The sequence below is a fragment of the Ctenocephalides felis genome, unplaced genomic scaffold (assembly GCF_003426905.1).
Source record: "Ctenocephalides felis isolate EL2017-DRISC unplaced genomic scaffold, ASM342690v1 CF-g0.4_SCAFFOLD_03572, whole genome shotgun sequence".
In the NCBI taxonomy this organism is placed as follows: domain Eukaryota; kingdom Metazoa; phylum Arthropoda; class Insecta; order Siphonaptera; family Pulicidae; genus Ctenocephalides; species Ctenocephalides felis.
The window spans coordinates 17,201,751-17,219,031 of record NW_020539726.1 but is presented as its reverse complement, the minus strand read 5'-3'; the positions used below and the strand labels follow the sequence as shown (position 1 = coordinate 17,219,031).

Below are 17,281 nucleotides of genomic sequence, written 5' to 3'. Positions count from 1 at the left end.
TGTGACATGAAACAAATTACAAATGACAAATTTGTTATTTCATGTATAGTTTCTGTTTCCATTGATCTCTCATAATAATTGTCTGGAAAAATTGGAAATATACCAAATAGGTTTGAATAACTCTTTCTATCAGTCGATATATCGATTTTTTATATATATCAAAGATATTTTGTACATTATTGGACAGATTATGATTCATATGAATAAAAAAATAATTTTAATACCAACAAATCGAAGATAAGCAAGTCAGCTATCACTCTGTTCGCGGTTTTTAAAACTGACGATAAGTCCAATTAATTTCCGAATGAGAAGTTAGTAGTCACCAAAAAATGCGAAATGCTAAATTAATGTTTTCTTTATATTTAAAATCATTTTGAATTATTTGACACTAAAGTGTGTATCTGTCAAAATTTGGCTTTTCGTCGACGTTTTCTTAAAATTCGACTTCAATACTCCAGTTTTGCGAAACGATTTGCCAAGTCCTTTTTATAGAATAGTTGAGAATACTAGAAATTAGTTTTTGATAAAGTTTGGCAGGGCCGATTCTTCGCGATTACTCGCTTATAAAAATGTTTTTGCAATTTATAAAAAATCATTAATGTTTGGAACAATGGGTCTTTTAAAATTTTAGAACTAAATCGTTGCCATTTTCCCAACTATTCTTATTTAATTCGGTTGTTTACACTTAACAGTAAGTTTATACAACTTTCCTCGAAGCAAAGTGCCACTTACACTTAGTTTATTTTTTATTTTTCAAAATATATGTATTTCAGGTTAAAAAATAATGCATATATTACATCTTATCATTAATAAATAGTAATAAATTCAAGATTGTAAAATATTGATATTAAATTTCATTCGCACTACTAAGCGCCTAGTAAGAACAATGTGTTATAGATGTTCGTTTAAAATTGGAATTGCAATACCGATCGACCGCTATTTAATATAAATTAATATTGAAAATACTATGTTACTATTAAATATAGAAAATCAAATATTAATATAATAAACTTATTTGATTTGTTTTTGCATTCTACATGAAATTGTCAAAAAATACAAAGTTGAGTGCGCAACAAGCAATTAAATCTGCTTTGTTTTTTAATTGCACTTTCTACAGTAACTTTAGAGTTCTATATAAACCTTTATCTTGCGTTCTTTATGTATTTCAAAAATATTTTTTGCGCTAGAAATAAGTAAAATACCTACATAAAATTATTGATTTGTTAAGACTCAGGCAAATAACGAACTATGCAATTTGATATTATTCTTCTATAAACACACAGCACATATTCAAACAACTAATTTTATTGTAGAAACACAAACAGTTCGAAGAGCCTCTTCAAAACTCATGTTGACTTTCTACTGAGGACTTGGAGTTAAAAATTAATGGAATTCCGTAATTTGATTATATAGGACTTAAAGACAAATCATTGGTGAAAATACCTGAAATTTCTATCTACTCATTTGTAATGATGTATAAACAATCTTCAGACAGCAAATGATGTCTTATTAAGACTTTAACAACATAGAAGCACTTTTAAAGAAAATTTCTTCAGCAGCACTTGCGTTGATATGACTTTTAAATTAAATTTTATAGATAATTGTTTAGTTTTTATGAAGTTACCGACAACACACTCCCACATTCCAATAGTTAGTTCTTTTATATCTATTTATGCTTCTAATAGTTACTTTTGTATATTTAATAGTAACATTTTGTATATTTAATAGTAACAGTAAGAATGATATTGAATAATATCAATATTTTACTATTTTGAAGTTATTACTATTTATTAATGATGGAGTGTAATCTATTTATTATTTTTTGAATTCAAAATACATTTATTCTAAAAAATAAAAAATAAACTAATAGTAAGAGTAAGCAAAATCAAGAAAGCGTCGTGCTTAAATTTAAAATGCATAAATATCAATACTTTCGATGGATTACATATTTTTATTTATGTGAATCTAGATATTCTAATTTTTTTTTACTTGGTAGTGCCGTAGCTTAATGATCAGATTCACCTTGCAACAACTGGGTCACCACCACTGATATTTGTTTTTACTTAGATCTAAAATATGCCACTAAATGAAAATAACCTTTCTGCCTAAAAAATTACATATGTGTTTGAAAAAAATCTAATTATAAATACAGATATATCAAATACAGATAGATTAAGGAGAAATATATAACGGTGCTCATAGATCTGTTGAGTACTAATTGCTTTTCAAAAAAAGAGAAAAATCTCCATTTAAAAAGTTTTGGAAAATTACTTGCATACTCTGACTAAATTGCACATATCGCTCTGAATTTAGTGATCAAATTTTAATTCACATTACCTGGATATTTCTACAATTTTCAGTTTCATTTTGCAATTATTATATTTTGAATAATATATTATATAGTGGCTTAGTACGGCTTTGTAGAATTAATTACAAGGGACACTTTATGTAGAAATATAATGAAAAGAATAATAATCAAGCCTAATAGAAGTTAAGTAATAATTTAATTTTGTTTGAATATTTTAATAATATGCATTTTTAAATGTCATAAAAATCATAAAATGTTTATTAAATCAGTAGCAGTAAATTTAGAAAAATATAAAACAAATTTAAATTACCATAATATTTCATTAAACTTCATTATGCACCTGAACTAAGAAGTGCCCCATATATTAAAATACATATAGATCATAAAGATAAGAAATGCTAGGTTTGACGACATTCCTGAAGTTATTCTTTTAATAATTTATGTGGTTGTAAAAACAGTAGGAGCAATTATGTAAATCAGGTCATAAAACGATTGACTCGAATGCTTACGCCCAATCTGGGGTAATCAAATTAATATCTACCTGTGTATATATATTTCAAATAAGTAGTAAAATTACATAGCAGGGCTCACTTTGTTTAACGTATACCGTAGATCAATTTAGTTCCGCTCTTTCATTTATAGATAGTACCTGTCACAATTCAATGTTAATTTATTTGATAATATATTGCCCAATCTGTATCAAAAAACATAAAAGAGCGTAATCAATATTTTAATTAATTTTATTACTATAACAGATTCAAGGGCTATTACTTGTGTTAACGGTGAATGAAATTATCGATTTTTTTTAATCAATTTAAAAATACTCAATACTATGTGTTGAACACAATATTAGAAATGGGAATGCAGTATGCTGTAAATGACTCAATTTTAGAACTAATTTAAGTTATATTGGCACTTTTTATTAGCAAAATTAAAATAGCGATTTTCCACAAATGATTTGTTATGTAAAACTAGGAAAAGTAAAAATAAATTAAAATTAAACTTTTATTGAGAAGTACTTGAAATCTAGAGTTACATGAAAAGGTTTTTATATAAAACTAGCTATACCCGTTCATGCTTTGCTGTGTTTTACTTTCAATTGAAAATTAAAAAAAAAAAGCATAGTTGTTACATCTAGTTTTCTTATCTTCCATTTTACCTGTCTATATATCAATCTGTCTACCTCACTACTTATCTACCAGTTTACCTATCAATTTGTTTATCATTCAACTTGTTTGTCAGTTAACTAATTTACGGGTCTACTAGACAGCCTGTTCACCAATATACCTGTCCACTAATATACCTGTCAATTGGTTGAAGTAGGACTTCTTCAGCCGCGGCATGGGTGTAAATCCGTACAAGTGCGACGGAAGTGAGTTACGGCAAGGTTGAGTGCCAATGATTCGTTATTCGCTATCGATGAGATTATTTCAATACGAGTCGATTCTGATTGGTCGTCGTATTTGTGCGAGGCTTCTTTATATGCGTGACTTTATACGTGCGTACGTCACCGAAAGCGTGAAGCATGTTGCTCATTATTCGGTGTTTCATGTCATTACATTTTAAGGTTAAATATTAGTACAAATCTTGATTTAATGTCTCGATCGGAAGAATATTTTATCCCGACCTCGAAAAATAATTATAGTGTAAATAATACAGTAAATGAAAAATCTGTGCCGTATAAGAAACGTAAGTTTATTGAAGTAATTTGTAATATTCGTGGTTACTATGTATTTTTGAGGTTACTTAAATGGAAATTATTTTTATATGCAAGACAGCTACTACAACTATTCAAAGAACGAAACTGTATCGCCAGCGAAAAATTAAAAAAAAAACAAGAAATCAATGATTGTATGTTAATTTTAATTACATGAAGTTCTTCAAACACAATTACATGACAAGTGAAATTGTAAAAACAATATTTATTTAGGCGTTGTTCAACATAATAATTCTCTGCATTTTTAGAGATATTAAAAAATATTAAAACAGTACAGCTTTATTCTAACATGCCGAAAATATATCTTTCTCAGAATTATATCTCAGATACTTTTGGAAGTTTAGAAGAAGTCTACAATGATGGTGATGGCTATTAAGTATTACAAAGTTGCATATTTTTATATACAATAAAGAATAAATTGATATTCAGATTTATTACTCTAAACAAGAGATCAAGCACAGCAATAGTTTGTGTAGCTGTGTATCATTTATATACAGATATACTTTATAATGGACATCTATGCAGTTTATTCTTCGCTAGTGTTAGTGATTAAGATTTTGTTATATTACTGTTTAGTGTGTGAACGAATATTATAGAATTTGTTAATCAGTTCTCTAATAAAGGTTCAAGTCCTAGATGCTAATTCTAATGACAAATCGATCATGTCGTATGGCTTTAATTGCCTTATTGTTTTCAAATATTATTAATAGTTTTAATGCTATTATAAATTTATAATTTATTATTATATAAATATGTATAATGGTTGACATTAAAAAATGTGTGCATCACGACTCACGAGTGTTACCATATTGTTGATGAACATTATTCAAAATTGTTATATGATATATTTATTTTTAAATTAAATGCCATCTAGTACAATAGCAAAAAAGTTTTACTTCAATCGCGTGTGCGCATTTTTTATCAGTCTACCAATTTAGCTGTTCAACAATCTCAAAAACTCAATTCCTCTTATCTGCACTTTTTGCTTCATATTTCTCGGCTGGACCTGCCTTTGCCAAAAACTAACCGGCATATCTCCCTACCAATATAAAACGAATGTTTTTTGAACCATTGAAATCGGTCGATTCGTGCGCCCGAAAACGTGGACGCAAAATGTGGACACACAAAACATACACACACACGCACACACACATCCGTTTTTTCTAAGGTATGTCAAAATGTTCAGAAGACTTCAAAACGTGAAGAAATGCAAATTTTCATTTTCGATTTTCGGCCCATTAATATGACTTACTCCACGGGAATTAAAAAATCCAAATCTTCATTATTTTGTCAACTCCGGTATATATACACAACTGATTACAATGTCTATTTAAAAAACTTATCACTCTCTTGCTTACTTGCGCAAATTTTCGGCGGCGCCAAATCAACTTCAGAAGCATCTTAATATTGTTAAAAGTTGATTTGTGACTCATTTGAATGATGTTATTGTGAGTAGCGTTCCGATATGTTTGTTTGCTTACCTCGGTGCCTGTTAATGGTGTAAATTATTCCAGCAAACATTTGAGATGTATACAGAACAGAATAGAAGTAGCACGCGTCGTGGGAAAATGCACAAGTCGGCACCTGAATGAACCTTTGACATGTCTTGGCCGGATCGGACGGAAAGGTGTGTGTCCGTGCATACATTGGGATGAGATGAATGCGGATTTTAACAATGAGATAAATGTATTACAGTAAATGAATAATTATTATTGAAAGAAGCATGAAAGCTAAGTGATAAGATTCAGGATAATATGAAACTTTATTCCCGATAATGCTTCTTTGACGTGATGGCATCTTGAGAACTTTGTGCTAAAACAGGCTTACACCGAGCATGTATGTTTTTTTTTTTTTTTTTTTTTTTATTTATTATAATGGCATCTGATCTGGATCATATTGCCACCACTTAGTTTACAGAGAGATCTATATACAAAAATCTTTGAACACTAATCAATATACATAAACTTTGAATATACAATACAATATGATGTTGAATTTATAAATTAAATTTCTAAACTACTGTCCATAAGAAATTGATTAATAATATTATGTATGCTTTCAGTACTAATTAGAAGTAATTGATGAACGCTAGTAGGAAACTCAATTTTCTCTTTTTGCAGCTTCTTGTAAAATTTTTCCCTTGCAGAGTGATATCGGGGACATTCAAAGAAGATGTGATTGAGGGATTCTTCCTCATACCCACATGTGCATGCTGGGGAATTGATAATATTAATTTTATTTAGGTGTTGTCCAAATCTCCCATGACCTAGTCGTATCCTACATATATTTGTAATATATTTTCTATGTTGTTTTATTTTTTGAAACCAAGATTTCGTGGATACTTTCGGGTTTATTGAGCCGTACTTGTGTCCTTTTTTCTCTAGAGACTTTGTATAATTGAGTTGCCATTGATGCAGTGCGATTTGCTTGAGTTTCTGTCTTAGGTCCGAAGCTGGGATTTTATGTCCTTCCTCCCCGAGTTGACAAGCCTGTTTTGCAAAATTGTCTACAGCTTCGTTGTTCTTAATACCTGCATGCGCCTTCATCCACACAATGTTTATTTTATATTTTCTGTTTTCTAACTTTTCTATAGCCTCTAGTATTTCCAAAATAATGTTATTTGTCTTACTGTCTATTTTTCCTAACGCCTCTATTGCACTCCGAGAGTCGGTTAGAATAACACAGTTTTCTATATTATTATCTTCAATAATTTTTATTGCGTTTTTGATGCCTATAAGTTCAGCAGTAAAGATAGAAGTCGATTCTGGCAACTTGATGTATTTGACTGTATTGCTTGTTGGTTCAAAAGCTGCACATCCTGCTAAGTTCCCTATTTTGGCTCCATCTGTATATATAAATTTCGCTCCAGGCCATGTTAATCTTATCTTATAATTAAATATTGTGTTTCGTAAGGTTACATTCATAATGTTAGTGTTTACCAGATTTTCTTCTAGGTATGTGTTTATTTTTTTATATATTAATTTTTGTGGTAATTTAAACACTGGCAATGTGGAATTTTTAATTATATTATTTTCATATTTTTTTATATTTATGAGGCAATCTACTAATATTGGATTTTGTTTCTTGCGCCAATATATTTTTGTAGAAACTAGTTTATGTAACAGTTCCATTTGTGCAGGGATATTTTCGTTATCATTATGTATCTTTGTTAAAAGAAAATTATTTCCTAACATTGTTCTGCGGATACTTAAAGGTGGTTCACCAGTTTCCACCAGAAGAGCATTGGTTGGCGTTGAGCGCATCGCTCCAATGCATACTCTTAGGGCTGCGTATTGTATTCTGTCTAGTTTTTCCATTAATGATTTTGCTCCTCGACCATATATATAGCTGCCATAGTTTATTACGGATCTAATTATAGATTTGTAAATATTTATACATATCTGGGGATCTGCTCCCCACCAAGTTTTAGCTAATATTCTAAGTAGATTAATTCCACGTTCGCATCTCTTTATTGTGTATGTTATATGTTCTCTGAACATAAGTTTCTCATCCAGATGAAGTCCTAGCAATTTAATGCTCCTTTTCCTTGGCAATAACTTGTCGTTGACTTTAATTTGTGTCAATTCTTCTGGTATTCTGTGTCTACTGAAAATTATACTGGCTGTTTTATCTTGTGATAATGTTAGATGATTATTTAATGTCCATTGATGGAATTTAGACATTTCCCGTGTGAGTTTAGATATACATTCGTCAATACTATTTTGGGATGTATATATGCTTATATCATCTGCATACTGTAGTATATGTGTGTCAGCTGTAAATATTTTTTCTACCTGAGCCATGTATATATTAAAAAGTAATGGTGATAGCAATGATCCCTGTGCTAATCCTTTATTTGTTTTTTTGGGACCGTATAATTTGTTGTTTGCCTTTATAAATATCTGTCGATTTGTTATCAGCTCTAAAATTATATTCCTTATAGATCTTCCGACCTTAAAGTGTAATAATTTTTCATGGAGTATGTCTATATTTATTGATTCATATGCTTTATTAATGTCAGTAGTAATTAGGAGTAAATATTTGTTATATGAGTTAGAAATATGAATATCGTTAATCAATTTTGCTAGATAGTCCATGGTTCCTTTTCCTTTTCTAAATACATATTGTGTTCCTCCTAATAGTGATTCTTTTTCTAACAACCACTCCAATCTACCTTTTATCACCCTTTCAAAAGTTTTACATATACATGATGATAAAGCAATAGGCCTGTATGAGTTCGCGTCTAATGCGTTTTTGTTTGGCTTTAATATTGGCACAATAATTTGCGTTTTCCAATCCGGCGGTATAAAGTTCTTTATTACAAAGTCATTGAAAAGATTAGTAAGGTATGATTTGGCATTATCTGGCAAGTGGAATAGCATAATATAATGAATGTTGTCAATACCAGGTGAAGTATTCGCGCTATGTTTGATGGCCTTTTCTATTTCATCAAAGGAAAATTTTTCAAAATCGTTTGTGTTTTCTTGACAGTTGTTTTGCAAACTATTATTTGGAATATTATTACCTTGTACAGCAAATAAATTCATTAGTTCCTCTATAATATGTTCTGGAATTATTGTATTGTTTCCACTGTATTGTTTGTCTAATTTTTTTACTGTTTTCCATATTTTCTATTTTTGAATGTTCCATATATTCTATTTGTTTTTCTATTTTCTTTTTTTTGAAAAGCATTTTTGTATATGCATTTATTTTGTTATACTCCTGATAATTTATAAAATTAGAATTTTCCTTATACTTCTTGAAAGCTGTCTTTCTACTTAAGAATGCCTTTTGGCATTCTTCATCCCACCAAATTGCTGGAGTAAAATTGTTCTTGTAAAACTGTTTGTATTTTCCGACATATATTTCGTTGGCGGTATTAATTGTGTCGATAAAGATTTCATATCCCTGATCAGGAGATTGATATTCTTGACATTCATCAATTAATATTTTTATTTTTTCGGTGTATTTTACCCAGTCTACTTCTTTAGTCTTCCATTTTCTGGATGGAGTTATTTCTGTACGTAAAGGGATGTTTGATCTAATTGTAATATTAATCGGTAGATGATCTGAACCAAGCGGTTCATGAATCACTTCCCAATCTATTTTTGTCGCTAAATTTACTGAGCATAGCGTTACGTCAATCGGAGATGAACTGCAATTTGGTTTTTCAATCATAGTGTTTGAGCCATCATTGAGTATCACTAGGTTATAATCTTCAATTGCTTCATAAAGTGCATTGCCTTTTGAGTCGCATGAGTTACATCCCCAAGCATTATGATGTGCATTAAAATCTCCCGTAATTAGAAATGGACTAGTTAACTGCCGAAAAATTTGCTGAAAATAATGTTGTTCCAGAACAGCATCAGGAGCGACATATGTACTAATTATCGATATCTGTGTTGTTAAATTTATTGAAATGCCACAAATCTGAATTCTTGCATTATTGTTATTGATTTGAATCACTGAGTGTTTTATTGCTTTGTTGATAAGGATTGCCGTTCCTCCGTAATTGTCGTTTCTATCGCTTCTGACTATGTTATAATTCCTGATCTTATATATCAGATGCGGTTTGAACCAGGTTTCTGATAAACACGCGACCGCAATCTTATGTGTGTTTAAATAGTGTTCTATGCCACCTCTGTTTGCTGTAAAAGATCTACAATTTAATTGAATTATTTTGAAAGAATCCATAGTGATTATTTATGATTTTGGTCTTGAGTGTATACTAAGTATGAAAGATTTTATTTTATCTAAAATTCTTTCCGGTGCTACGTCATTCCTATTATTTATAATTTCCGTTATTGTTTTTGTGATCTGAATAATATCTGACATTGGTTGTTTTCCTTTGTGATTATTATTTATGATGTTTTGTTGATTGGTTTCATGTTTGAGTGGTGGTCTTACTCGTTGAACTGTAATGTTTCTTCTGTTGTTTTCTGAGGTTGTGATGCCTTGTCGTATTTCGGGTTTTAATAGTGTTGTGTCGTAATTCTTTCCCTGAGAAGTGTTCAATTCGGTGCTAACGTGTGGAAATTCATTTTGATGATTTGAAATTGAAAATCCGGCTGTGACTTTGGCGTAGGATTTTCCTTCAATTATAGCTCTAGCTTCCTTATATGCAATATTATTATTTGCTGCTAGTTCCAGTATAGTATATTGTTTTTTATATTCGCCACATGTTTTACTGATTGCTAGGTGGGGTTCATTGCAATAGATACACTTAATGTTCTCCACGGTACAATTCTTGCTGTTGTGATCTTCAGCACATTTGAAGCATCTCGCACCACTCCTACATTGCTTACCAGTATGGCCAAATCTAAGGCAATTAAAACATTGGGTAACCTTAATATAAGGGTTAACGCGACATTTCACTGCATATATTGACACTTTTTCTGGAAGTGATTGACTTTTGAAAGTTATAATACAAGCTCCTGTATTAACTATTTCCTTCTTATCGTTTTTTCTCGTTATGCGACGAACATAAGTTATTGGATATGGTGATTTGATATTTTTTATTATTTCATCCACTGTCAAAGAAGGGTCTACATCCGTTATAACACCTGTTTTAAAAAACAAATAATTTGGAGCGTAACATTTTAGATTATGCTCCGCAAAACTTTTTTTGTCCAGTATTTCATTAGCTATTTCTGGTGATTGTAATTGTATTTTAATTTGATTTCGGCCTACCGACTGTATATCTATCACTTGATTTCCCATATGCTTAAAAATATTTCTCCCAATTGCCATCGGGTGTAACCTACCTATGTTTTTTTCCGTTGATTCTATATATACTATAAATGGACCACTGTCTGAAGGTTCATATTTGTACTGATTGTATGTCGTTGTTGATTTGTGTTCATTCTCGATTGAGTTCTTTTCATTACGCATATCTATATTGTCTACAGATTCATTATTTACAGTTTTGTTGTATACGGTTTTGTTTACAGGTTGATTATTTGCATTTTCTTCGTATTCCATTCGTTCCATCATTATATTGTCGTTAATTTGCGTTAAATTATTCGTTTTATTTTGTTTTATATCAAGTTTATTAATGTTTACCGTACCTGATTTTATTATTGTTGGTATGATTTCAGAGTTAATTTTTACATTTTTTCCTGCGTTTTTGTTGACGTTCGATTTATTTTTTTGTTTTATTTTAATGTTTCCCACTGATTTTTCTGGTTTTTTTTCGCTTAGTTTACAAATTTCCATAATTTCGTCATTATCGACGTTATAAATTGTTTTTATAGCACTTGACACGCACTCACCAAGGTCATCGGGCCGAGGCCCTTTGTACCTGGTATTGTTTTGCTGCCCGAAGGCAGTCTCGTTCATATCACTACACTTATGTAATAAATTTCACTTAGTAATTCACTCGATGTTGACTGTTCGGCTTCTCGATTCGAACCCATGTATGGGTTCAGTTTTGTGAATTTGCAATATTTCTCCATACTACCATTTTATTTCTGCAAAAGTATAACGGCATTTCAAGTTCACAAGAAATTATGAAGCTTGATCGGCTGTGTCAAAATTAATTTGTTCTGGTGATTTATTACTCAAAGATACAAACGCTATGGTCATCCAGTTTAAGTTGATTTTAAAGATATTGTATACTTTTTCTCTCACCATCTAACCAAATGATGCTATCTATATACAACAGTTGAAGAAAAACTGTCTAAATTGACAAATGTAAACTGTAATTTATTTCATTATTGACATTACATATATTTGGTCACTCGGCAAAAATCATTAGAACTTATTTGAGATGTTTGGCCATATCCACCTTGAAACTCTTTGAATGGTAGACAATTCAATGATTATGATGGAGTCAAGTTGTAGGTACTAGTTTTTTGCTAATAAAACCCAGGAGTTTTATGAATGTGAGATGATGATATCGCTTGTAGGATGACAAAAAGTTATTGATCAAAATTCAACGTATTTGTTCTCTATATTTATTATTTCCACAACAAACAGAACTGTTCCTAGCTTTCTAAAAGCAGCAATGATATATTTTTTACCTAAGATTAATTCAGAGCCAACCCAATTTTTGTTTGACAACTTTCTTTGGAAACAAAATTTTTGCTCTACATTTCTGTAAAGTGTACAACAAAAGCTATTTTTACTTTCACTACTAAACTTGAAACTCTGTGATTGCAAGGCCGAAGCTCTTATCTGTTTACTACGAATGCTTCAAAATTATTTTTCGAAGTTGAGCAGTTTTGTTTAAAAAAATATTTTTATTAAAAAAGTTTTATTTCAACTTGTAAATTCATTTAATAAGTTTATTTTGTTAATCAAAGCCTATTAATACCTACGCGTTAAACAGTAATATATTAAGATCATTTTGCCAGTAAAATCGTTGTTTTAGAATATTAGACATTATATTATATTACTAGTCAGTTTCTTACAAAGATATTTTTTATCTTCAAGTCTTATTGTTGTCACAGGAATCAAAATTATTCCTAGTATGCTATGAGCTGTTTTGATGAAATTCCTTAAAACCTCACATTATTAGAAAGCAACCCAGTGGTTGTCCAGTTTCTGGCTATTTTTATTTAGAATCTGTACTGTTTTTGAATTTATATTTGGATCTGTACTGCTTTTCGAGACTAGAATCGATTCCAAAGCTATTCTAGTTGGTTTTATGTCTTATGTCTGAGCCCGACCACAGCAAGCTCTTTTTTTTTAAATTGCAAATATATAATTTTTAATTTTGAAACCTTTCAAAGTTAAGATTAGAGCTGAAGGCGGTAAATAATTAATTTAATGGAAAGTGCAAATTCATAATCTATAATCGATTATTTTTTGCAAATTATTTCCAAACATATTACATAAATTTTACATCTGAATCAATATAAAGAACTTAATGTTTTGCAATTTTTACACATTAAGTATAAAATTGCATATTTACAGTTAGATAATAAAATAATACCAAATCGTCGCCGATGCATTTGAAAGCAATCAATAATAGAAATTTCGCTAATCGATATTCTAACAAAACTCATCATGCAATTTCCGTGCAAAACACATAAAATCAATAATTTTCATTCAATAATTGTGATTGCGCTATAAAATTTGATCAATAATAATTCGATGCGGGTAACAATTCTATTACATATCAATTTGTCAGTATATTGATACATAAGCGAAACCAATGGAAGAATGAACACGACGTCATTAATTTGTCTATTATATTTTATGACTCTTAGTTCACAGGTCGGATATTATTAGATTTTAAACTTTAATAACTATATTATAATACAATTGTTGTGGCAGAAATACCAGGTTATTAATTACTTATGTTCGAAGCGCTAAAGCAAGTTGTACAAACGTTTGTTTTAATGAATTAGCAAAAAAAAGAACTGAATTAGTCTGAATTGTAATCATCGAAAAATCTGATTTGTTAATTTTATGTTTTCTCGATGTTTCAAGCCATTCTGAATCGAATGAGACCAAATTTGGAAAAAGTATGTTTGTGTGTGTGAACAGATATTTTACCGTAAATGGACGTTCTCTCAAAAACGGCATATCATACTAAAATATTTCGGCCCTACGACAAGTCGCTTAATTTTAAAAATTCGTCAAAATGTGCAAAAATTAGTTTCGTTTTTTGGCATTTGTTAAAATTAGACCTCTCATCGACGTTTGCTCAAAAACTAATTTCAGACATTTCTGAACCGATTTCAGAAATTTAAAAGCGATTTGATATATCTCGATGAGGATTATCGTTCCTCAGTTTCGTGCGACGATAGGCCAAGCGCTTTCTTTGTATTTTGGAAAAAAGTGTTCAACGTTTTATCCACATTCAAGCTCATTCTACCGAATAGATTTTAAAACATCAAAAACTGTTCGAAAGATATTGGTTGGGAATGATACTGATTAGTTTTAGGTGAAAATATACCGAGCCGTTTTCTTGTAATTAACTGTTGAAAAAAAAATTAAGCCGATTTTTATGGAACTTTTTTTGACGATATATATCTTGGTCTTATAGAACTTACTGAAATATTACCGTCTTACGACAAGTAGGTTAATTTTAATAATTCATCAAAGTTTGAGAACATGAGTAGTTTTTTTGACATTTGTTAAAATTAAAATTAGACGATTTACTTGGCACAACGATAGAGTAGTTGGTCTTAATGAATATACTAAACCATTAAAGTCCTACGGAAACTGGTTCAATTATAAAAATTGTTGATGTTTGAAACTTTGCTTTTAGACAATACTCCGAGTTCACGCGTTTGTTCGTTTTCAATTGTGTGTAATAAATTCACTCTGAATACTTTTAAACACTCATAAATTAATTTACTTTTTATTGATTAAGTCAATTATTTATACATACAAGGAAATTCATGTAATTTTCCTCAAGGCAAAATACCAATACCAACTAGTTTAGTTGAATTTTAATACACATTTACAATATTATCGCATTTTTTAATGGCTTGGTTACAATGCACAGTGCAATACTATGTCCTTATACCAAGGATTGAATTTCTTTCCTATTTTAATAATAGGACTAAGAGATTGTAATATCTTATAAAGATTTTATTTTTAAGACGTTATTATTGCATTTAACTTCTTTTTTTTAAATATCGTTTAACGGAATGACCCAATTTGGAGGCACCCAATTTTTTTACAACTTTGGAGTCCTTACAAATGGTCTTACTTTTACTTAGAGGTTGATACAGACAACTTATTGGGAATCACTGCTATAGGTCATCAACACATTTTTAGAGAAATGCTGTTTCTATTGTTAATAATAGGATAACAAACTTATTGCATTTTTTATTTATAATATTATTATTGAATTTGACTTCATTTTTTTAACTAATTTTCATTTTGGACGCGCACAATTTTTTCCTGGCGTTGGAGTTGTCTCAGACATAGGGTTCGTTATAGACAACTTTAGGAATCACTGCTATAGAAGGTCATCAACAATTTCAAAAGAAATGCTATGAAGAATTTACTTCAAGTACACATATCTAGCATTGTGTAGTTTAGCATTATAAATCTATAGATAATAATTCATTTCAATTTATAGGGTAGCGTTCTAAGCATATGACAATCAGAATATCTTGTGACAATAAATTCCTTTTGATTTAATAAATCAATCAGCTAACATATTATATCAACGTGTTTTAAGAAAACATTCTTAGTAAAACAGCTTGCTATTTTATGTTTTACAGTTTTTTTTGTTTTTTTTTGAGTCAGATTACCTTGCATTTCTGAGTTCAATTTCTCTATGTTTCGATCAAACTAAATAGAAAAATTGGTTAAGTCTACAAAATTTAAACAGAATTTCATTCATCAGAACAGCAAATATATCAAAAGTATTTTTTTGTTAAATATGATACAAATATTTTATAAAATTTTAAATTTTATACCAGGACGTCCAGTCACTGGATTTGCATTCAATTTAGACTCTATGCTCTATTAGCAAATTTGTTGACAATCCATATCGAAATAGGAGCAGATATTTGAAGAATAAAAATTAAAGTTAAGTATTAGCCATGAATGTTCATATAATAACTATGTAATGTATAAAATTAGGATTTTACATTACACCAAAATTTATTTACATTTCTGTTTTTCTATGTTAATCTAAAACCAGTTATATTTTTTACAACTGATACTGTTCTGAAAATAAAAATAAATTATCTATTCCTAAAAATAATTAAGAATAGAAATAATTAATTTAAATTAATAAACTTTAATAATCTAATGCAATTCAAAATTCAAAATAAATATGAAAACTCATGAAACTTTTCTACAAAAATGCACAAAACCATGATAAATAACTCCTGAATCATTATTTTCGATCTATAATTAATTTTCCAAAATTTTAAACTAAGTAGTTTTCCAAAATTTTAAACTAAAAGAATGTTTTAAAATGTTTCCAGCTCTCTTATTATTAAAAGAAGTTATAAAGTAGCAATGCGTCGTATGAAAGTAATTTAATATTTATGAATGTGTCGTATGGCTGTCTACTTATATGCAGCCTCATAAATCCTATTATGTGATATATAGATTTTATTATCCACTTTGCTTAAGCAAATACATTTTATTTTAACCTGTTAAGCAAATATAATAATATTACCACACATCATTTGACATGAGAAAAACTTTCGGATTCTGAACATGTTAAAATTTGTCGATTGTGAGAAAATTAAAAAACCGGCCGGACCTTTGATGAGCTTTTAGCAAGAAAAATAAATAAACTTTAGTTTATTTCCGAAGTTAAATTAGCATTGATTAGAAGACCGAAGTAAGTTAATATTTATTGAGTTTTTCTGATGGTGAGGTAAAATATTCTATATAACACATGAATAATCACCGGAAAGAGAAGTTTAAATTTTCAACAAATAATCGAATTGCAAATTTTTTGACGTTTTAAGTCATTGTGCATAGTTATTAGATATAGAATAGTTAGATACCAAAATTGAAAAAATAGGTGAACCATAAGTTTTCTCAAAATTTGGTAAAGATTGTCGATTATATATAGTTATTAAAAGTTTTTGCACCTTGCTTCAAGGCAAAATACACTTGCACCTATTCATACTACGATTTATCATTTAATCTAAATTTTACTAATAATTCTTTAGAAAAATTCTAATCCACATTATTCTTTATATATTTTGTTTCAGTATAAATAATATCATTTCACATTATTATGTAGCATTTAATCTTAAAAGATGATGTATCTTTAAAAACTAAATTGTTTTTGGCATAAAGTTATTAACTTCCCGTAGAGCAAGTTATAGTAATCGCAAAGAAATCGAAAATGAAAATTTTTATACATCTTCACGTTTCAAAGGTTTCTGAATATTTTGGTATACCTTAGAAAAAATGGATGTATGTGTGTATGTGCGTGTGAGTGTGTGTGTGCGGATACAAATTTTCGTCGACGATTTCGGGAACACCGATCAACCGATTTGAATAATTCAAACAACATTCGGTTCGTATTGATAAGGAGACGTGCTGATTAGTTTTTGGCGAAGGCGGGTCTAGCCGTTCCGAAGTTATGGGACAAAAAGTGCCAAAAGCGGTAAATCAGTTTATACGAGAACGGAGCGTTCGATTTTAATAATTAAAAAAATATTTTAAGATAGAGAACTGATTAAATTTTCGAGAAGGCAGGTCTAGCGGTTATGGACTCTCAATAAAAATATGTTAAAAAAATGTCATTTGGCGATTAAGAATTTTAATTGGACACATGTACATCAAATTATCAGATATTTCATAGAGATTTTATTAAT

At 29.6% G+C, this 17,281-nt stretch overlaps 1 protein-coding gene across 1 annotated transcript; it reads right to left on the bottom strand.

Moving 5' to 3' along the window:
• Nucleotides 1-6,028: 6,028 nt before the first annotated feature.
• Nucleotides 6,029-8,572, bottom strand: LOC113388180. Its single transcript, XM_026625582.1, has one exon. The coding sequence runs from the start codon at nucleotides 8,570-8,572 to the stop codon at nucleotides 6,029-6,031; it is 2,544 nt and encodes an 847-aa protein (XP_026481367.1).
• Nucleotides 8,573-17,281: the final 8,709 nt, after the last annotated feature.

Coding starts and splice junctions, on each gene's coding strand:
- LOC113388180 (XM_026625582.1), bottom strand. CDS start 8,572: ATGAATTTATTTGCTGTACAAGGTAATAATATTCCAAATAATAGTTTG.